This window comes from Neomonachus schauinslandi, chromosome 11, assembly GCF_002201575.2.
Source record: "Neomonachus schauinslandi chromosome 11, ASM220157v2, whole genome shotgun sequence".
In the NCBI taxonomy this organism is placed as follows: domain Eukaryota; kingdom Metazoa; phylum Chordata; class Mammalia; order Carnivora; family Phocidae; genus Neomonachus; species Neomonachus schauinslandi.
The window spans coordinates 69,048,396-69,071,434 of NC_058413.1; the positions used below are offsets into that span (position 1 = coordinate 69,048,396).

The 23,039-nt window shown below is 39.9% G+C and overlaps 1 protein-coding gene across 1 annotated transcript; it reads left to right on the forward strand.

Annotated features, from left to right (window-relative positions):
- Nucleotides 1–745: 745 nt before the first annotated feature.
- On the forward strand, nt 746–21,113 carry UBTFL1 (upstream binding transcription factor like 1). Its single transcript, XM_021679104.1, is given in 3 exon segments — nt 746–969; nt 20,287–20,820; nt 20,822–21,113. Coding segments are annotated over 3 exon segments (1,050 nt in total).
- The last annotated feature ends 1,926 nt before the right edge of the window (nt 21,114–23,039 follow it).

Here is a 23,039-nt window from a genome sequence, read left to right on the forward strand (position 1 = left end):
CCACATCGGGCTCCCTGCTCGGCGGGAGGCCTGCTTCTCCCTCTCCCACTCCCCCTGCTTGTGTTCCTGCTCTCGCTGTCTCTCTCTCTGTCAAATAAATAAATAAAATCTTTAAAAAAAAAAAAACAATGATGTATTGTATGGTGACTAACATAACATAATAAAATTAAATAAAATAAACTGTATAGGAAGGAATCAGAGACTTCTAATGGGGGCTGGATTTCCCCACAACCGGGGCGGTACCCTCTTGTGTACGCTACCAAGTATCCCCTGTAGTGTGAGGATTGTCCACTCAGGATGGCTGGAACTACCTCTAGCCCTGTGTGCACTGTAGGTACTACTCCATCTGCTCCTTGGGGAGGTTCTTTCCCTGACCTGCAAGCATTCACTGATCTGCACTCACCTGTGGACTCCAGCTCTGTAGGCCCTCTGAGCTCTCTAGAGTGTTCCCTCTGTGCAGCTCTACCCTCAACAGTACTCAGTCCTGGGAACTCCAGCTGCCTTGACTTTCCTGACTTCCAACCCTGTCTCCTCAGGGAGACCAGTGGGCTGTCTGAGCAACTCCTCTTTGTGCTATGTCTGGAAATCTCCAGATGGTGAAGTGAGACCATCTTTGGAGTCCCCTCATTTGTTCCCTCTCTCTCTGTTTACTCTCCTCTGCTATTTATCATCAAATATCTGAAAACTGTTGTTTTATACCACATTTATGGGCTTTTCTTATTAGAGATGGATGAGCAAATCAGGAATGGCTGTGTTTCAAAACTCTAAACTTCGGAGACCCTGGTGGCACAGCCCCATGATGATCCTCTGGGGGAGGGTCTGCAGCACTGCAGCCAGTGATGGCTTGTCTCAGAAAACAGTCACTCGACGGCACATCAGTTTGGAGTTTATGGTAAATCATAGCACAAAGCCAGCGCTAATGTTTGCTACCCTGTCTGTTCCAAGGCTGGTGAGCGAGGCAGCTCAATGGTGCGTGCCGGGTTTTTGCCTACTGAGAGGCTGTATCACCTCAACCAAATACACTCCAAGCAGGGGAACTGTTTCTCCCCATGCAACCCAGAGGATCCTCATACCACACTGCCTTCCTCCCCAGGACTCTCTCCTTCCCTGCTGGAGCACCACTCAGCTTGCCAGGCATGACCCTGGCAATGGCGCTGACCTCAGAAACTTCAGACTCTGTGCCTTGCTGCTTATAAAAATATTTGTGATATTTAAACACACTCCTTTTTTCCCAGTAAATGGTTTTGGGGAAAAGTACTAGCTAGGCAATCCCCTGCACATGTTTTCACTCTTTTCTCCTTCTTTCTCTCTCCCTCCTCTCTCCACAGTCAGGGCTCTCTCCCCTCTGCAATGCCAGTGGCTCTTTTCTTCCTCAAATCAACTCTCCCCAGTTCCTAATTTCCATGAGATGGTCATGTTTTCTGCTTGTAGAAGTGCAGCTTTGTTCTCTCAGTCCTGTGATCAATTTCTTGGGTGTTCAGAATGATTTGATAATTATCTAGCTGTATTCAAGGGAGGAGGCAAGCTTAGGGTCACCCTATTCCTCCACCATCTTAACCCCTATCCCAAACACTTCTATCTTAATGAAAGAAGATGCTAGTTGACAGATGCCTTCTACCACTGTAGTTTCACAAAGTATATGGCACTTTCCAAGTGCTTTCACACATACATTTGCAAACACTTCTCTCTTAATGAAAGAAGAATCTAGTTGAAAGATGCTTTCAACTCAGTGTAGTTTACAGAGTTAAGTATATGGCAAATTAAATGCATTTCTTAACTCTTTCCTTATAATCCTTATCTGGAAAATATAAATTATTTCTCTTTCTATTCTGCTTATAATTATTGTGAGGACTGAAAGACTAATTAATTTAAATTCCCACCATTCACTGCCTACACATGGCATGCTTTCCATAAAAGCTAGTTGTTCTTTATGACATATTCTCACTAATATTTTCATGAATTATTGTTAAATATTAAGAATTAATGTCAATTTTTTTAAGGATACTGTCATAAAGTAATTCATGCTCAAGAACACATTGTATGATACTTATTTTCTACAATGGAAGGAACTAAAACACAAATTACTTAAACTTCACTTCAATTTAGCTATTTTATTTATATTTCTGCAGTAAAAGTTTGCTACTCTTCATTATTGTTGTATTTGTTCATCTTAATTTTTATTCTAATATACAATTAAACTAAATAAAATATAAGGATGATTAAGGGTATGATGCTGTTAAAATTTTAGAACTGCAGAATTATATGTTCATATTGCTTCTGTTAATCCATCATGCAACTCATCTGTCATTAAACTCCTGGGTGAGATTTACCACCCATGGGTGGGCTCAGACATTCCCAGACTTTTGTAGATATCCTCTCACTAAAGGAGATGTTACCAGACTTTTATAAATCCCTGAGCCACATTTGAAACTCTGGTTGTATTTATTGTGTGCCAGACCTTCCAGTAAGTGAAATAGATACAAGAATATTCAGCATTATGTATATGATTCTTGATAAAAATATAACAAAAGTATATTTATTGTTATAATATTTTAATGTACCATATCTTTGAAACTTTTAAGATTGATTAACTTTAGAACCATTTTAAATGCAATTTGTCTCTTGAGTATTCATTATTTTCTATAGCAAAAACTTTCACTGTCCAGTCTGGTACGTATAAATTTAAGCTATCTGTGACTACAGGTACCTTCATTAAAATTACTGAAAATTCTCAGATGTAGTATTATTATCTATATTGATGTCGTTCTGTTTAGGTAAGTATCTCTTTTGTGTCTCTGTTATAATTTCCTGAGCCTATAAATTTTAAAAGCAGCCTAATGCACATCTTTTTTTAAATAATACTCCTCAGTATTCCATTTAATTTAGGTTACATTTAGTATGCTTTTTTTTTTTAAAGATTTTACTTATTTATTCCTGAGAGACAGAGAGAGAGAGAGAGGCAGAGGGAGAAGCAGGCTCCCAAGGAGCAGGGAGCCCGATGTGGGACTCGATCCCAGGACCCTGGGATCATGACCTGAGCCGAAGGCAGATGCTCAACCATCTGAGCCACCCAGGCACCCCATTTAGTATGCTTTTTAACAGTGGTGGAGCATGTCCTTATTTGTTATCTTGTAACATCTATAAATTTACTCAAACACTTATTGAATGTCGATTATATCTTAACTTCTATGCTATCTACTTGAAATATATCTGTATATAAGGCTGGCATATACCTTCTCCTATAATAGGTAAACTAGAGGAGAAGGACAATATTAGCTTGTGGACTTTACAAAGAGTATAAGGTCTTCTGAGTCCACACAATCAGGAGACCTCAATTAGTCCAGAAGCTTTAAAAATTGTTCCACAAAGAAGAGATTTTAAAACTGAGCCTCGGTGAAGAAACATGTCTGAGCAGATGCAGAGCAGAGAGAAGAGAATTCCAAGTCTGTCAGTGAGAAGAAACCTGTGCTCTTGCTTTAGCCCATGCAGCTGAGGAAACCCATTCAGCTATTCTTTGCTTCCAACTACCTTAGAAAGCAAGGGAAAGGACAAGACAGAGAATAAAGATCACTGTTTTCTAAGAGAGATTGTTTTTATTCAGAGAAAATGGAAACAAATATAGACACAATTATCAACCCTTTAAAAGTAGTCAATATGATAAAGGAGAAAGGGAAAGAAAATCAACCAGGCATTTACCCGAGATACCTTGGGTAAGGCCTTCCTGACACTTGTGGTCAGGTTCAGACATGTCCCTCATTATGAGGGTGCAGAGCAGAGCAAAGGTCAGAGAGAGCAAGAGAAGGAACAGGAGAGGAAACTGCAAATGAGGGAGCTATTGGCCACAGGCACAAAGCTCACTACATCACGCTCATAATCCAGGAACACCCCCACGTGGCCCAGAAGCCTTCCCGCATACTGAGGCAACAGTGGGGAGGAGGTAAAGAGACTGCACTGATTGTCCTCTTTGATACAAAAAAGTAGAAAAATTCCCTCCGAGTCAAGCACCATGTCATTCCTCATCGCCCAAGTATCATCACAAAATCCAAGGGCCCAGTTCCAACAGTTCCCCACATCCACCTCCCAGTAATGTTGACCCACAAGTAAACTTCTGGGCTCCCCAGGTGAGAAAATATTTAGATCTTGTTATATTAGTGACAATGTCAGGATGATTGGGACTGAAGTGCAAACATCTCAGATCTTCAAACAGCGGGATATGACAGGTGGTTATTTCATTCTCCAAAAAAAATGGGCACTGCAGAAGGAAGGAAACAGCCATGTTAACATACAGTATTGATTCCTGTTAGACATAGCCTTTCTATAGAGTCTGGGTTTCTAGCTTATCCTTGGAAATGAGGGCCAGGGCAACGAGGAAGCTCTAGAAATCTACTGTAGACCAAGGTTTTCTGGACTGTCTTCACAACGAGCAAATCTTTAACCAGACAAAAATGGAGAAATTTATGAATTTTCTTAATATATATGAAGAAGAAGGATATTGCTAAACTCTGTTTTTTTTTTCTCTGAAACATTTGAAATTGGGAGATTAACAATTCATGGTAAGAAAAGTAACCAGCTCATCTTCTCAGAAAATAATAATAGCTCCTAATAATAACTCCTAAAGAGTGATCACTTTTCCTCATATTTAAGTATTTTTCACCAAAATATGCCAAGGTAAAATAAACTGAAAGAAAAACTCACATTTTTTTTAGAAGTAGAAGGTTTGGGGTGTCTCGGTGGCTCAGTTGGTTAAGCGACCTACTCTTGATTTCGGCTCAGGTCATGATCTCAGGGTCGTGAGATTGAGTGCCGCATGTGGCTCCTTGCTCATCAAGGAGTTGGCTTGAGATTCTCTCTCCTTCTGTCTCTCCACACCCCACCATTTCATGCTCCTTCTCTCTCTCTCTCAAAAATAAATAAATCTTAAAAAATAGGAAGTAGAAGATTTGTGAGAATTTTCAGCATGTGTAACTTTTGAGAAGAAAGGAGAGAAATCTAGTGAAATAAGTGCTCAACTGACTTTGGTAAGTATTCATTTTATGTGTTTAATACTATTGATTATACAAAGTAGTTTTGGATTATGTGAATAAAGAATGCACTGTGTAAAGTGCTTTTATTATGAGACACTGTAGAAAACAAAAGTTAGAACTCTCTAATCATCTCACAACCAGCAATAACCACAAAACCTAAAACTTGGAATATACTGAATGTTCATGCAGAATTACATGGTTCATACAAAGAGTTAACAGTATATCTTGGCATGCTACAGGCCATCTAATATCTTTTCCTATTGTTTACTTCCAGGTAGTTTATCCTAAACGATTGGGCTTTTCTCTAGATATTAGTTGTTTTTCCATATATATTATTTTTGTATAAAGGCAAATTTGGCTATAAACTTCCCAAATAATGCAATCATAAAATGTGCAACGGGGAAATACTATCCCTAGGATTCTAGCTGAGGAGAATGTACAACTATACCACCAAAGGACAGTGTATTACCAAGAAATTGGTTGAGCCTCTCAGCCCAGTGATGGGCCATGTACCGAACTGTGGGTCCACAGGTTGGGGCAGGTGCAGCTGCACTGACTCACTCCTGCAAAAAAAGAGCAGTTAGTTACTCTTTCTGAGTTCAAAGTTTTCATGACAGTGATTACATTTATTCTACATCCCAGTAAAGATGCTTCATTAAAATCCTCTTGATTAGGATCAGGGGTTATGAATGTAACTCCACAAACTAGGGAATGTAACAAATATCCATTCATTTTCTAAAGAGCAAATTAAACCCAATTCTACTTCCTACCACTTCAATCCTAGCATACAATTTCAGGATCTGGTTCTTCTCAGCCAAGCATGGGGTTATGCAAAATGGCCTGAAACAGAACATTACAGAAGGGCACATTGATTTTTTTCCCCCTAGGGAGAGAGTGCAAGGGGGAGGTGGAGAGAAGGGCAGAGAGAAAATCTTAAGCAGGCTCTACCCTCAGTGTGAAGCCCTATGGGGGGGTCTCAATCTCATGACCCTGAGATCATGACCTGAGCCAAAATCAAGAGTTGGATGCTTAACAGATTGAGCCATGCACGTACCCCAGGAGGACACTTTGATTTTTAACCCACACTAGTCACCACCAAGATGCTCAGTATTCATATAACCACAGCAAGGGGATGAGGAGCTTAGCTTGGGCAGAGATTCTGCTTCTGAGGACCCAGCTTCAGTAAATGCCACATACAGCCTTTCCCTAGGTAGTTGGAGTCCGCCCCGTGCTACCTGTGTGGGAACCCCAAACCCTAGATGGTCTTCCCCCATGCCTCTTCTCTCCCTCCTCCCACCTTATGCTTCACAGAAATACCTATTTCTCCCACGGAAGCTTATCATGGCTTCAGGCCATAACCTCCGTGTGTTCCTATGTTTCTAAAAATTCAAATCAGGGGGGCGCCTGGGTGGCTCAGTCGGTTAAGCGTCTGCCTTCGGCTCAGGTCATGATCCCAGGGTCCTGGGATCAAGCCCCGCATCGGGCTCCCTGCTCAGGGGAAGCCTGCTTCTCCCTCTCCCACTCCCCCTGTTTGTGTTCCCTCTCTCGCTGTGACTCTCTCTGTCAAATAAATAAATAAAATCTTTAAAAAATAAAAAATAAAAATAAAAATAAATAAAGATTCAAATCAGGGATAGGAGTTGTCTTCGTGCAACTCATGCACAGAATCCTGGCAACTGCATAGGCTTCCACAGACCCCTGTCCAACCCCACACAAAACAACAAACCCTTCCTACCTTTGGAGACATAGAAAAATGAATACATTATGAAATAGGCTTTACTATCATAATAAATTATGCTCATATTTCAGCATCAACAGTCTGATCACTACTAAACAATTCTCAAACCTTTAATATAGAGGCAAACTTGCCTTTTTAATGTTCTTCAAAATGCTGTAAAGAGAAACACACAGAGAGAAAGTTTTAGTATATACACCACAAGATTCACAGTAGAGACTTCATTACTTATTCCCAAGGTGGATAAACCCAAATTCCAGCAAATTGTATCATGTACATGAAAACAGAAAGGGAAAATGAATTGTGTAGATTCCCAAATTTTTCATTTTTGCCAGGTCAACATACAAATCCATATATCTTCAACAAGTTTTCTGGTCGCTGTTGGTCAGTAACTGAATATATATTAGAATTTGAGAAGGAGGTATTCTCTGGAAGTTTTTTAGGCTGCTTTTTCACAGACTTTTACAGATTTTAGCCTGGTCATCAGCATCACGGTGACAGGGAAAACCCTTACCACAGTATCAGAAAGCATCATTGCACAGTGGTGATGGAGGGCAAAGAGAATATGGACATGATTCAGTCAGCACCGTTACTCTTTATTCTTCAGTCCTTACTTGGAGCAGCTCCATGTCTGGTTTACGGCACATTTTCTTGAGGTCCTCATACATTCCTCTTAGGAGTTTCCCCTTGAGGGCCATGCTGTCCCCACTTTCTTTGAGTAGTTGAAAAAAATCTCTTTGCTTTCCTTTTCTATTTGCTCTCTCTTCCTCATAAAGCAAGTGGTACACCTTCTGATACTCAGCCGGATCATCTCCCTCCACAGTCACATAACCCTGAGGGGAGAGGATTAGTTAGATCATATAGCCAGGCTAATTTTACATATGTCTTATCATCTACTATTTGTCTTCTGACATTTAGCAACTTGGTACATTCCTTAAAAACAAATTTAGGGATGTGTTTCTGCCTCCATCATTTTTTCTACTCATTTGGTTATTTTATTGTACTAGAAGTCAAAATCTTGACTCTAACACCTTCCCCCAAATATCTAAGTTCAGTTTCTACTGGATGCGAATTGCTTTCTCACCATTGTAAAGTCAAAAAAAAAATCATTAAGTCCCACCATCTTAAGTTGGGGACTATCCATAAATTGATTTGCTGCACTGAAAAGTGTCCTTATTTTCATGTTCCATGGATACAGGGAGCCTTCCTCTATCTAAACTTCCTCATATGGAAAATTATCAGTTTTCCATAGGTCTTTCTAAACACTTGGCAATCTATCTTGAAAACTGAAATCCAACTCTGAAACTGAAAACTGAGGAGACATTTTAAATACTCAAGCTAACAATGAGAGTTTCTGGAATAATTGAGCATAGTGAATAGACTGGCATTCTATATGATTTGTTATACAAACATGTACTTAAATATGTACATACAGATAGCATAACATGAGTAGCTTGGTAGGCATGGGTAGATGAATTACTGTCTATGGAAAACTAATATAGTTAGCATCTATTTATTGCATTACATACAGAAATGCAAGCTATCTGGTGACAATTGTTTTCTGTACCTCACAAAGGTGTTGGGTACATGATTAGATTTTTGCAGAGTGGACGACACATCCTGATACAGATGACTGGAAACCTTCTTAAATCTACTTAATCAAACTGCCACATCCAAGCTCTAGTGAGAAGCCATGCCTTGAGTTAACTGATGTGATCCATGGATCTGTTGTTTTTAAAATAAATGTTAAATATAAACTTCTTATCTGCTTTAAAAAATGATATTATAATCCTAATTGCATCAACCCATTACTATACACTATATTTGGTTTCTGTCTGAATCTGCATGCATTCTTTTTTTTATGTCAACATGTAATAGTTTTATGTTTTTCATTCCTTTCTTGATATTTCTTCAGACTGAAAGTTATCAACATTTCATTTATCAGCCCAGTATAATCAAGCACTTGCACGATAATGTCTCCTACTGCTCTGGCAGAACTATCCTACTGTTTATGGATCTTGTCAACCTCAACTGAACTAAAATTCTCTGAAATTTTATATTTTTCAGTGAGTCCTCCACAAAATTCTTCCCTTTTACTTTTTCTCTTCTTTTCTTTTTGAAAACATACTACTACTTTTCTCTTTTGGCCTAAAGCCAAAACACACACAATAGCTTGCTGGTCTTTCTTTAAGATTCTGCTCCCTTTCTCATTACCCCATACATTCTCTCATACTCTCTTCTTTTATTATTCAATACATATGCATAGTTGAAAGATTTGTGATATTTTGTGGATTTAATGATCACACAGTGGATGTATATTACATGACTAACTCCTAGAAGGCATCATAAACATTTCTGTAAAAAAATATATTTTCTGTTAAATTTAGGCAACTATCTCTTAAAGTATTCATCTTGGGGAGGCTTGCATCCTGCTCTGTCTCTTAAAAACATTTTTATATTTAGTCAACGATGGATCATGGTGCTTCACCCAAGGAAGGATCCTAGAAAGGAAAACTTAAAACACTCTGTTTCCACTATATCAAATGATCGGTCATCATGAATCTGCTCTTCTAATGTAAAATCATGGTTAAAAAAGTGAGCTACATTCTGCAGATTCCAAAATTTTTATTTTTAATATTATCTGCTCTTGGAAATTACAGATTAAAAAAAACCAACAAGTTAACCCTCGACACCCCTCCTTTCTCTCGTCTACTCCTGCACATACAGCAAAATAGTGAACATTTTTTACTTAGATGTAAGTTTCTTGATGAAAAGATCATGAATGATCAACCTTTGCAGTGGTATTGGCCAATATATCACCAGGTCCACAGAAGGATGTGAAACTCTTTCTGTTGCCACAATTCCACGGCCTGGGAGTGTGGAGGGGGGTTAACTCTGGGAGAAATCCTGCTTTCAAGGCTTGCTTTTAAACAGTATAACGTAGGGGACACCAGGGTGGCACAGACAGTTATACGTCTGACTCTTGGTTTCATCTCAGGTCATGATCTCAGGGTTGTGAGACTGAACCCTGCATCAGGCTCCGCGCTGAGCACTGCATAAGACTTCTCTCTCCCTCTCCCTCTGCGCCACCCCCCTGCATGCTCACTCTCTCTCTCTCTCTCTCTCAAATAAATAAATAAATCTTTAAAAAAGAAAATAGTGTAAAGCGAGACCAGAGAAGTTTTTAATCTAGTCTGGATTCCCCCACTCCCAGTGGAACAATGCCCTTCTGACTACTCTATCCCATATTCTGTGTAGTGTAAGGACCTTCCACTGTGGCTAAGGGGAACATCAACAACTCTTAACCCTGTGTGAGTTACACATATTGTTTCATGGGTTTTGTCACTTTTCCTTTTTTTTTTTTAAAGATTTTTATTTATTTATTTGAGAGAGAGCAAAAGTGAGAGAAATCACAGAGGGAGAGAGAGAAGCAGACTCATCCCTGAGTGGAGAGCCCAATGTGGGGCTCAATCCCGGGACCTTGAGATCATGACCTAAGCCGAAGGCAGACGCTTAACTGACTGAGCCACTCAGGCACCCCTCGTCATCTTTTCTTGATCAGGTATTTTTCTCATATGATTTAACTGCTCTTCACTCAGCTATAGCCTCCAGCTATGGGGCCCTCCTCAGATGTCTTTCTCTCTCTCTCTCTCTGTCTTTGTGTAGATCGACCCACCACCAGTCCTTAGTCCTTGGAACTCCAACCTCCTTGAACTCCCTGAACTCACAACTCCACTCAGGATTTCCTATCCCAGTGTTGAGGCCAGCAATCTTCAGCCAGTGCGCTGGGTCGACATTGGGTTCCCCTCATTTGTTTCTTCTCTCTCAGGATTCACTGTCCTGTGTTGCCTATTGTCTAAGGTTTGAAAGCTATATCTTTTTTTATCTATACCATTCTAATATCTTTTTTTGGTTACTAATTGGTATAAAATAGAGTAAATAAGGTCCCCACTACTCCCTTTTGCTCAAAAAGAAGTCTGTGGAAAGGCTTATATATTAAAATTTCAATTTCTTTAATGGATATGGAAGATTTATTTTTATAAAAGATTCATGAAAATGTATCAATTTTTATCTTCAGTGAGCTTTGGTATTGTGTCTCTTTCATAGATTTGTCCATTTCATCTAAACTATTGAGTTAGTTGGCACAAATGTGCTTCTTTTTTTTTATTGCTAAGGTTTTTAAAAATTTTTTATTGTTATGTTAATCACCATACATTACATCATTAGTTTTTGATGTAGTGTTCCATGATTCATTGTTTGTGCATAACACCCAGTGCTCCATGCAGAACGTGCCCTCTTTAATACCCATCACCAGGCTAACCCATCTGTGCTTCTAGTATTATCTTATTTTCATTAAAATATCTGTTGATCTCCTCTCTTTTGATATAGCTATGTAGTGTCTTCTCTCTCTCTTCTCCCCCTCTCTCTCCCTCTGTGTGTGTCTGTGTTCATGTGCACTCAGAGCAGCTAGGCTTGAGAAACAATAACTCCTTTTTTATTTTTACTATGTATTTATTTTCCTGAGTGAATTATGCAAGCCAAGGTATTGGCAGTGGTGGTGGAATAGGGCTGGGTTCTTGCCTGAGTTTCTGGAGACCAGGTTCTAGGCACTTGTAGTGTAGTGAGCAGTGGGTCCCACTACAAGGGGTGTGTGTGTGTGTGTGTGTGTGTGTGTGTGTGTGTGTGTGTGTGATGAGTACCCCCCATAGATCCCTTTATCAGGAAGTACCTGCTGGAAGAGAAGCCCCTTCTGAGTCATCACCAAACACCAGACTCTACACGGGGGAGGAGGAAGCAGGGAGTTGTGGCCTTTTGAGGGTAAAAGGGTCAAATGTCAGGCATTTCAAGAAGAGGAGGTCAGGAAGCTCCAAGATCTTGGCCACAAAGGTCCATCACTACCTTGTCTCATCTAGTGTCCCCCTGGTGTGAGATCCTCCCATGAAGGGGATGCTGAACCCTGGTGCAAAGTCAGCTTCCCTCTCACTTGTCCAGTGCATGAGGAACTTCCAAACCAGACCTGTCAGGTAGGTACTGCCCAGTACCTTTGGATAAGAGATCTCTGATTCCTTTGAGTGCTGTCCATTCCTAGGGATTCCGGGACGCTGTCCAAGGCAGGAGCATCCCATACTGCACCCCAAGTTCCTGGGACCAGATCCCCTAAAGAGAATCATTCTGGAAACAAATGTGACCTAAGTCTTTAAAACTGTCAAAGCGCCAGCCACCTTCTGTCTCCAATGTCACTACCAGGCACGTGGCAGGGTTCGGATACTGGTTTGGTCCGAGAGCCTAGCACAGCACTTGGCCAAAGTGGGCTGCCTGGGCTCCAGGAAGGCAGCAAACATGGTCCCCTGTGTGTTTAGAAGATGCAGGATTTAGAGCTGCTGAGGCCAGAACAGGAAGAAAAATGTGCTTTTTAAATATGCAATAATAAGGTGTGGTGGGAGCTGCAAGCAATTTCTTCCAGTCTCCCTGCTGTAGCTTCCAGAATTGTTGGAGAGGCACAGTAGAGCTGCCAAGAGCCTCTGCACGTGCTGTGATGAGCACTGGGTGTTATACTTAACTAATGAATCATTGTGTGTGCACAATGCACACTACATCAGAAATTAATTATGTACTATACAGCGGCTAACTGAACATAAAAAATAATAAATAAAAAAAAATTAAAATTAAAAAACAAATTTAATAAAAGAGCCTCCATGCCTGTTCTGCTCAACTGCAGCGCCCTTGATCCCTGTGGGGGGCACGTGGCTCCCCGTGACCCAAGCGCTGTCACAACAGGCATCCCTGGTCTCCAGGCTCTGGCACTGCCACCTCTGGCCTCTTGCTCACCCTTCGGCCTCAGGGTGAACTTGGGGGAAGATTGGAGCCAGCGCACCCAAACCTGCCTAGACACTGCCCTGACCCGAACTCACATAGAGCCTCTCATACCATTGCCCCCCCACCTCCTGCAAATTTCTCTCTGCTCAGCCAGGAGAGTTGCTCCACCTCATTACCAAAACTTAATATATTAATATTAATATTTTATTTTATTTTTTTTAAAGATTTATTTATTTATTTGACAGAGGGAGAGAGAGACAGAGTGGGAACACAAGCAGGGGGAGCGGGAGAGGGAGAAGCAGGCTCCTGGCTGAGCAGGGAGCCTGATGCGGGGCTCAATCTCAGGACCCTGGGATCATGACCTGAGCCGAAGGCAGATGCTTAATGACTGAACCACCCAGGTGCCCCAATATATTAATATTTTAAATGCTCAAAACTATCTTCCTTTCAAAAATGGAATTTGGCAAAGAGAGTATATATTTTGTTTTTGTTTTTTAAGATTTTATTTATTTATTCACGAGAGTCAGAGAGAGAAACAGGTTCCCGGCAGAGCAGGAAGCCCGATGGGGGCCTCAATCCCAGAACCCTGGGATCATGACCTGAGCTGAAGGCAGAGGCTTAATCAACTAAGCTGCCGAGTCGCCTGAGAGTATATATTTTGTTAAACTATAGCAAAGATTATTGAGTAGCATACTGTAATCAAACCCTACTGCCAATAAGGCAACCATCTCATTCATTTATTAATTGATCCACCCATCAAATATTTGTTAAGTGCATATTCTCTGTTAGACACTCTGTTACCTGCTGGCAATACGTCAGTGAACACTTTCTCTCTTGCAATTTACACTATTGTAAAAGAAATGGCCAAATATTTAGAGTTCGTATAAAAAAAAAAAGCCTATCTTGGTCTTGAGAGTCAGTAGAGATTTCCCTGAAAAACAGATATTTTTTTCTTCTGAGGGTGAATTGATGTGTAGGATACACTAGATGAAGAGGTGGGAGAAGGTTTCAGTTTGACATGGGCATTGCAGATAACTGAGTCTGTCTATGATGAGCAATCTCTGTGTTCCTACGCTAGACCATTAAGTTGGAATCACACACTCATATATTTTTGTAACTCCAGCATACTCCCAACCCAGGTGAGCAACCACAGCAGGTATTCTAGATAAGTGGGCCACAAGAGATGATTTTAATTTAAAGAAGACGGAACAAAAGAAGATGGAATCAAAAATCCAAGAACATACCACCTGGCCCAGAGGTTTCTTTACTGACAAACACTGGGAAAGTGGATCGGGGACTGTAACAATTACCCTCCTTCACACATAGAAGAAGAAACCTATCCTCAGATGCCATCAGAGGGCCATTCTTCCTTATCCAAGTATCCTTACAGACTCCTAGAGCCCACTCCCGAGTCGCCCACATCCAGCACCCAATACTGTTTTCCAGAGGTGAAGTCATCACCAGTCATGTGTCTTGATCTTCTCCACACAGCAAAATAATTAGATCTTTCAGAATTCAAAGATGCATCTAGACAGTCATGTCTACATCTCAAACTTTTCACACTGTCAAGCAGTTTGATATCATGATTGGTTATTTCTTTTTTGAAGGAAATCTCCACTGTGGAAAGAAAAGAATATTCCAGTCAAAATCAGTTTTAAAATTCTCAACAAATTTCTGAGTTGACTTAATACATGAAATGATACAAACTATCAGTGACTTCAAAATTAAAAAAAAAGAAACACAAGCTTTTTGTTCTTGTGAAATATTTCTTCTCTTAGCACAAGACATTAGTTTCTAAGTGATTTTGCTTCCAAGAATGCCCAGACCCAAGTGACTCCACTTCCTAGCTAGAAGAAAAATTCTAAGAGCAGTTCTTAAAGGAGTCAGAGGAAAATACTAAGCAATTCCTGTGCTTGTCAATGGTATAAGTATGTGTCTATTACTAAAATGTCCCCCCCTGAATTTAAACAAAAATATTCTTCCCCCTGCATGTTCTCCTACAAATAAATCTAAATGATAGACAACAGAAGATTGTTAGTCTTGCTTCATGGTGAAGTCATAGGTTATTCTGATATATAAAAGTGCATCATGTTTTGGAATTGAGTAAACTGGGTCCATTACTGTTGAGCTAGGTCTCAATTTTTTTAAGATTGGTTGATTGATTGATTTTAGAGAGAGAGAGAGAGAGTAGGAGGGCAGATGCAGAGGGGAGGGGGAGAGTCTTAAGCAGACTCTGAGCTGAGCACAGAGCTCCACGCATGGCTGGGTCTCACAACCCTGAAATCACTACCAAAAGTCGGACGTTGAGCCAACTGTGCCATGGGTGCCTTGAGATAGGTCTCGATTTTTCATCACCTCTACCCCTAACTTTAACACTCCCAAATTTTACTTCTAAATTTACATTTTTATGTTGTGAACGTGCTAATAAGTGCATCAACTCTAATGAAGTCAGTATGAGATTTGTTTAAAATCAGTTGACAGTAAAAAGAATAAAATGGATAAAGAAGACTAGGATATAGAACCAAAAAAATAAGCTATTGCAGATGGCAGGCATGAATGTATATTTATATACATATATAAGATTTCTGTACGCGTTTTGGTCTTAATGTTTGTAGACTATTCATGTGACTTCATAAAGAGTACCTCTTTGAGAGAAAGCAAGAATATTTTAAAGGAACATATTCATTTCCCAAAAAAAGAGGGCTGAGGGTTTGCCACATGGTTCAGCAATTCATTCAAAAATCCTGTTCAAGAAAACACTTCTGTCATGTGCAAACTAGCCATATACATAAAAAGAGAACATCTCCTCTACTTTGAAAGTTATTCTAGTAACAAGATATTTCAGGTAGAAAGGAACAGACTATAAGAATTCCATGGTCTTAAGCATGTTGATAAAATGATTTATTTTAATATTATTAAAGTTTTTGTAGATTAGTTTGAAAGCAATTCCCATAACAAAATATATATTAGGAAACTAAAACCTAACACCTACTGTGGCCACTGATACATATAACCAAATAGTGACCTCATCACCACATTAATTACCTTACTAGTTCAATCCATGCTCACTGGTGATATGGGTTCCAGTTGCTGAATATATTTCTTTGCTTACAATAAATAAATAAAAATTCTTGTAAGAAAACTTCCTTGGTTGTCTAGCCAACAGGCATCCACCTTTCCAACCCTCTTCCTCCTGTATAAAAGAACATCAGTTTTGCTGAGGTGTTCATTTCCCCCCAAAAGCTTGGACATCAGGAGTGTGATCCAACCTGTAGCTACAGGTGTGAGTCGTGACTGGTCTGAAAAATCAATCAGTAATGTAATTGCCCAGAAGTTGGTTTAATAAAGGGCAGTTCACTAAGCTTTTCTACTTTCATATTTTATTTAAGTGTCAAAATGATCCCATCATGATTTCTTGTTCAAAATCCCTCTGCTATTAATGTTGGAGGCAGAACTCCCACCTTTGACCCAGTTAAAATCTGCAAGCTATTACTCTCCAAGTTACTACAAGAGGCAAAAACAAACAACCTCTTGCTTTCTAAGCAACTATGTTAATTCAATCAACAAGCATTTTCTGAAAGTTCACAGTTCCAGGAACATTCTGTCAGCTTGGAGATGTAATGGTTAGTAAAACGACATCCTTATAAGAGATAATAAAAATTACAGAGGCTCAAAAAAAAAAAAATTTATGGAGGCTCCTGGGTGGCTTAGTCGGTTAACCATCTGCCTTCCGCTCAGGTCATGATCCCGGGGTCCTGGGATTGAGCCCTGCTTTGGGCTCCCTGCTTAACAGGGAGTCTGCTCCTCCCTCTCCCTCTGCCCCTCCCTCCCCCCACCCTTCTACTCCCCCACTCCCTGTTCGTGCTCTCTCTCTCTTGCTCTCAAATAAATAAACCTTTAAAAAAGAGAGATAATAAATTTTTAATTGGCAAAATAAAGAAATATATACAATGCCACTGATCTGTATGTCTTCTGTCCCTCATCCATGATCCTGAAAAATGTCTTTATTGCAACCCGTTGATTAAAATGCACAAAAATGTGCACACATAAGACATAGTCATGAAACTAAATTTTCTCCTTTGATGTTCTTTATTTCAAACAGAAACCTTCACTGAAATCAGTTTCTGAATATATGAGAGTTAATGGGATTAAACTTTGTAAAATTGGACCAGATTTCAACCAGAATCTTCTTACATGAATATACTGTTTTTTAATTTGCCCTCCTATCTTTATTATAGACATACCTGCATTTAAAAACAATCATTAAGGAGAAGAGAATAGCAGCATGTTCTCAGGTCCTTTGGAACTGTTATCAAGCCTTCCTTTTCATGGTGAAAAGATTTAACTATCATGGAATAACAATCAGCACAAGAAAACATATCGTGTTTTTGAAATTTTGTTTTGTAAAAAACATTCATTCAGTCCTCATTTCTAGACTAATGAACGCACTGTCCCTCTAATTTCTGACATTTCTTTTTTAAAGATTTTATTTATTTGAGAGAGAGAGCACGTGAGAGGGGAGAGGGTCGGGAGGGTCAGAGGGAGAAGCAGACTCCCTGCCGAGCAGGGAGCCCGATGCGGGACTCGATCCAGGGACTCCAGGATCATGACCTGAGCCGAAGGCAGTCGCTTAACCAACTGAGCCACCCAGGCGCCCTAATTTCTGACATTTCTGCACAGTTACCAGTGTTGCTTTCTGCAAGCCCATTCACTGTTGCTATCTCTAACTTTATGTCAGGAAACTGACATTTCTGAAATCATTTCCCAACAGTCAAATACAAGTTCTTTTCCAAATTATTCAAAGCATTATCTACATATAAATTGTCAAATATTTCCTCTGACATACTCACATAGTACCACTTGTAGAATAGGATGTAATATATTTATACAAAGAAAATAAGATATTCCTAAGTCATTTTACAGTCTACACAAAGTAAAAATTATGACACCTGGAAACTACTTTCTGAGTCTTTATAATTTATAGAAACAGCCAAGGAATGCATAAAACATCAGACCAAAACTTAATCATCAAATTATTCCAAATATATATAGTAAGACCAGATGACAAAACAGCTTGTTATTATAAGGTGGAAGTAATGGAGTCATTTTTTAAGTTTGGCAAATGAGATGATTTCACAGAAACAACCTCAGTTTGCTGATAAATTAAATATATGATACTGTGTTTGTTTCAATTCGGGAAAGTAGCAAGAACTCCTCTTATGTAAATTGTGTGTTCACTGAACAAATAGAGCTACAAGCAATGCTTGATGTAGAAGTAATAAGAAAGAAGTAATAAGTACAATTTTGGCTGTGTCTATGTGTATGCATAAGTTGAACAATCCAAAATTAATTCATATTTACATACTGTATTACAAATCTAATCATTGAGACATCTCATTAATTTATGGTTTGTTGGTAACGGCCCATTGCTGGATATATTCAGAGAATAAATTACTCATTGGAAATTACTTAGAAATAAACATCTTAAAGAGAGGTGGAAGTGGATTTTTTCTTTTTCTTTTAAAGATTTATTTATATGAGAGAGAGAGAGCAGGTAAGCCAGATCGGAAGCATGAAGTGGGGAGGGAGGAGCAGGGATAAGTAGACTCCCCATTAGCAGGGAGCCCTAGGCGGGGCTAGATCCCAGTACCCGGGGATCTTGACCTGAGGGAAAGATAGACGCTTCACCGACTGAGCCACCCAGATGCCTCAGAAAGCAGATTTAAAAAAAAAAATTTTTGAGAAGCCTCATATTGTCAAAAACTAAGTCATCATTTCCAACCTGATCTCCTGAGAGCCAATTTGACTTTGATCACATTGCTTTCACGAAATCATTTTTACACATCTCATCTCCCTAAACCCCGAACTAAATATAATCATTCACATTTTGATATCAAATGTCACCTTAACTTCCAGAGACTAAGGGAAAAGGCACAAAACTGAAAGGATTTAAATGGCCATCCTGAAGAGGAGAGAGTATCAGATCCTAGGCCACAAGGCAGGACTGAAATTAACACCAAAGGTTGGACCTATATTCAAATATCACATTGAAAGATAGTCAGATGTTGGAGTGGGAATGAGAGTAGAATGTGGGAACCAAGAAACACAAAAATTTCCCCTGCATGTTGTGTAAAAATAACACCAGGATGAATGAAAAACAGAAGGGTAATTACACTATATTGTTTCTGGAGATTGAGAATGGGATTATTCTATTCAAGGTCAGAAAGGTACATCTTCCTCTGGTCCTGCCTACAGCAGAAATCTAATCAGGGCGGAGCTTCGGGATCCCAATATAAAGGCTTTGCAGAGGCAAAGTAAGTTTGTTTTGTGTGGAGGCCTTTGAATTGGCTGGACTGTGGGAAGTCAGGAAGTCCAGATGCCTTCTAGTACAGAGAGCCCAGAGAACACAGAACTCCTGACCCAGTTGGGCGGATCTTCCTATAAGCATCGGTGAGACCAATTACACATTCATTAGGTGAGCACACACTTGTAAGTAAAAGAGTTCTTTCTTTTTTCTTTAAAAAAAAATTAACTGTCAGCAGGCTTAAGACATTCCTAAGCAGTTATATTATAGCGAGTTAACAATAATTATGTCAGTCTTTCCAGTTTACTCTTGAGCTATTAAATTTTAATCTGTTATTGTTTTGATATTTGCAAATTTATGTTTATTAACTCTATTTTATGTTCCTTGTATATGCAAATTGGGATATCTAGAGGCAATGTTCTAGATTTCATGTACTTTTATATGTGGCTTGGCCCTAAAACTTAATTGGAAAACCTCGTTGTAGTATGGTAAAAGGGACTGAGGCTTAAAGATGAGGAACAGTTACCAGAATGAAATCACAAATGTTCTGATATTCTCACTTGATCTTTGACATTTGAAGGGAGAAACAGTATGGTTCATTAGAAAGCATTCATTCCATTGCACAGGGCCCAGGAGAATCCAAGCAAATCAGGAATTTACCACAGGTTCAGGTCTCACTCACAAAAGACCACAGTGCAACGTGTGTCTGGAGAAGCTCCCCGGCTTATCCCTGTGTCCAGTCTCACCTTCAGTCACGGACCCCTGAACTTCACTTGGAAGGTAGCCATGCTCAAGGCCCTAGAGAGCAGTGGTCCTTTCCCTTTCACTCATTTCGCTTTTGTTTTAATTTTTTACCTTCCTTCCCTAGGACTTGTTTCTTACCTTGAGTCTCCTTAGAGGCCGCTTATTGGTCTCACTCAGCACCATTTTAGCTGGCTCTGGTGAGAAGGCAGAATGGAGTTAGGAAGATGATTTTGAAAAGTACAAACGTAAACATCTAAAACGTAAACATAGGGGCACCTGGGTGGTTCAGTCAGTTAATCATCCGATTCTTGGTTTCTGCACAGGTCATCATCTCAGGATAGTGAGCCCTACATCAAGCTCCCCACTCAGTGGGGAGTCTATTGAAAGAGTCTCGCCCTCTGCCCCTCCCCCACTCTCCCTCTCTCTCAATCTTTAAAAATGTAAACATAAATTGCAACCCAGAAGTAGGCAATTTTCTATTTACATTGTTAAATGTGGTTAAATTATACAGGGGACATATTCCAAGTGGGTTGTGATTTTCTCATTCATGTCTTCTCTTTCTCCTCAGAAACATAAACACTGTAGGACTTCCAAGAATAATTCACGTGCTGAGTCTGGAGAGTGAAGAAGTTGGGCTCCTGCTGAGGTGTCTCAACTGCTAGGACCATACAAGTGGCCCAAGGTCTAGATATGTCATTGCCTAGAGGCCAAGATGACTGGTCCAAAGAAGATATTGTGATGTTACTGGAACGCATGGAAGCGAATCTTCCATCTAATGACAGCCACACATTCAGAACAACCCAGTCACAGATGGACTGGGGAAAAGTAGCTTTTAAGAATTATTCTGGAGAAATGTGCAAACTCAAATGGCTGGAGATTTCTTATCACATGTGAAAATTTCTCACAGAATTAGTTCTGGAAGCTAAGAAACATGTTGAAAAGCCCTACAGAAGCAAAAGACACAAGAAACACTCAAACTTGCCCAAGAAGACCCTGACCGCTTTTCTTCCCTTCTTCAAGGAGAAGCGGTCCCAGTACTCCCAAAAATATCCCAAGCTGAGCAACCAGGAGCTGACCAAGCTCCTGTCTGAGGAATACAAGGAGCTGCCAGAGCAGATAAGGCTCAAATATGTTCACGATTTTCAGAAGGATAAACAGGAGTTTGAGAAGCAACTGGCTCAGTTCAAGACAGACCACTGATCTATTCCAGAACTCTAAGAAATTGGATGTAACCAAGTGGAACCCAAACAAAGGCCCAAAGAAGTTTCAGAGTCATGGGCAGGGAGTGAAGTCTCCCCCTGAAACCTATTTTTCCAAGGGGGATGAAATTCCACGAACAGCCCAAGAAGCCCCCCATGAACAGATAAAAGAAGTTCCACCGGGATTTGTGGTCAAGTCAGGAGCTGCAAGATGTGCCCCTGAAGGAGTGCATGATGGAGATCGGCAGATGCTGGCAGCGAGTCCCCCAGAGCCAGAAGGAGCTTTATAAGCAGCAGGCTGAGGAGCTGCAGAGACAGTACAGGCTGGATCTGGATCACTGGCTCAAGAGTCTATCTCCTGAAGAATATGCTGTGTACAGAGACTCGACCCATACTAAGTGTAAAAACATGAGCATGAGGGGAGACCCAGACCCCAAGAACAGACGGACAGATCTGCAGTCCCTGTCACCAAGGAGTCTGCAAGAAGGGCTTGGACAGGAGTCCGGGCTGCAGGCTCCAGAGACAGAATCAGCAGACACTACTCGGGGCAATTCACGTGCCTCATGGGGATCAGGAGAAAATGAGGAAGGTGAGGAAGGGGAGGAAGGCAGTGACTCCTCAGATTCCATCAGTGGGGATGAAGATGAAGATTGTGAGTCTGAGGACAGTGGCTCCAGCTCATCTTCCTCAGGCGACTCCTCTGACTCAGACTCCAACTTGAGTTTTGTGGAACAGAGAACTCTCCAGCAAACATCCAGGGCATCCATGTCAAATGGAAGATCTCTTCTCCTTGTACCTTTTAATTTCCTTCTTTTGTATGTATATTTAACTCTTAGATCTCTGTGAGTCTTACTCATATCAAAAAATAAAAACAGTGAAGTCAAGACAGAAGTATTGCTTAAAAAATTGTTTTTATTAAGGGGAGCATGTCACTGGCTGTGATGGATATGGACACCATATTTCCAGATAATGGCAAGGAGCATAAAACCCTTAATATGGCCCGATGTTTGTGACATTTTATTTTAGCCACGAATATAACTTCATGATTTTGCTGCTATAGTTTCGGTTTTAAAACTTAGTTGACTAAGTTTAAAAATGTATTCTCTAAGAGTAGCCATGAGTTGATCATTGTAATGGTTTGATGATCAGTTTTCATTTTTCTATTGAATAAAATATTGAAAACAGAAAAGAATGGTATTTTTTTTTAATTTTTGAAAAAATTCATAATTTCATTTGAATGAGAGCCTCCATAGAATCAAGGGATTATGCTTTGGGGCACTGCTGCTCTGGGTGCTGTCTGCACTTATTCCTGGCAGAAGCCTCAACTCCTTCCTGCTGCTCCAGGTACAAGTGAGCCTCAGCTTTAACTTTCAGGACAGATGGATGAAAGGACAGATAGATAGATGAGTTAGAGAGAGAGAGAGATGATAGGGATGCTAGGTGGTGCAGTCGGTTAAGGGGCATACTGTTGGTTGAGGCTTGGGTCATGATCTCACAAGCAGTGGGATGGAGCCCAGAACAGTCTTCATGCTCAGCGGGGAGTCTGCTTGGGGATTCTCTCCCTCTGACCCTCCTCCCACTCCTCTCTCTCTTTCTCTCTTTCTCTCACTCTGTCTCTCTCAAATAAATAAATCTTTAAAAAAGTACATAGATACACAAAAAGATATAGACGCATACACTATCTCTTCTATTGGCCTTTCTGTGAATTCTTGTCCCAATACCACATTGCTTTCATTACCTATTTTATCGGCATTTTTGGAAGTCTATTTAAGGCTAATGTTTTCTAATTATACTCTTTTTTCTCTATATATTACTGGCTATGTCCTTATTGTGTTCTCATGAATATTAGTATCCTACAAGTAGTTATATCATTTTTATCTGAAAACAAGGTTTGAGTGTTTAGACAAAAGACACCTTAATGAATTATTATTAATTGATTTTCTAGGTAGATAATGTTTCAAAAATAATGGCAATATTTACAACTTTTACACTTTTAATTCCTTTCTCTTTCTAAATATGTTGGTTGGGAATATCCAGAACAATGTTAAATCATAGTGAAATGCTTGTCTTGCTTCTGTCTTTGAAGCTAGTAGGATTTGCAATGATTAAAATTATGCTGATCAATATGCATTTGAAATAAATTATAACCTATTCAAAAAATACCTACTTACTTCTTTTACTGTTCTTTTTAACCCATGATGTCTATTTTTTATTTA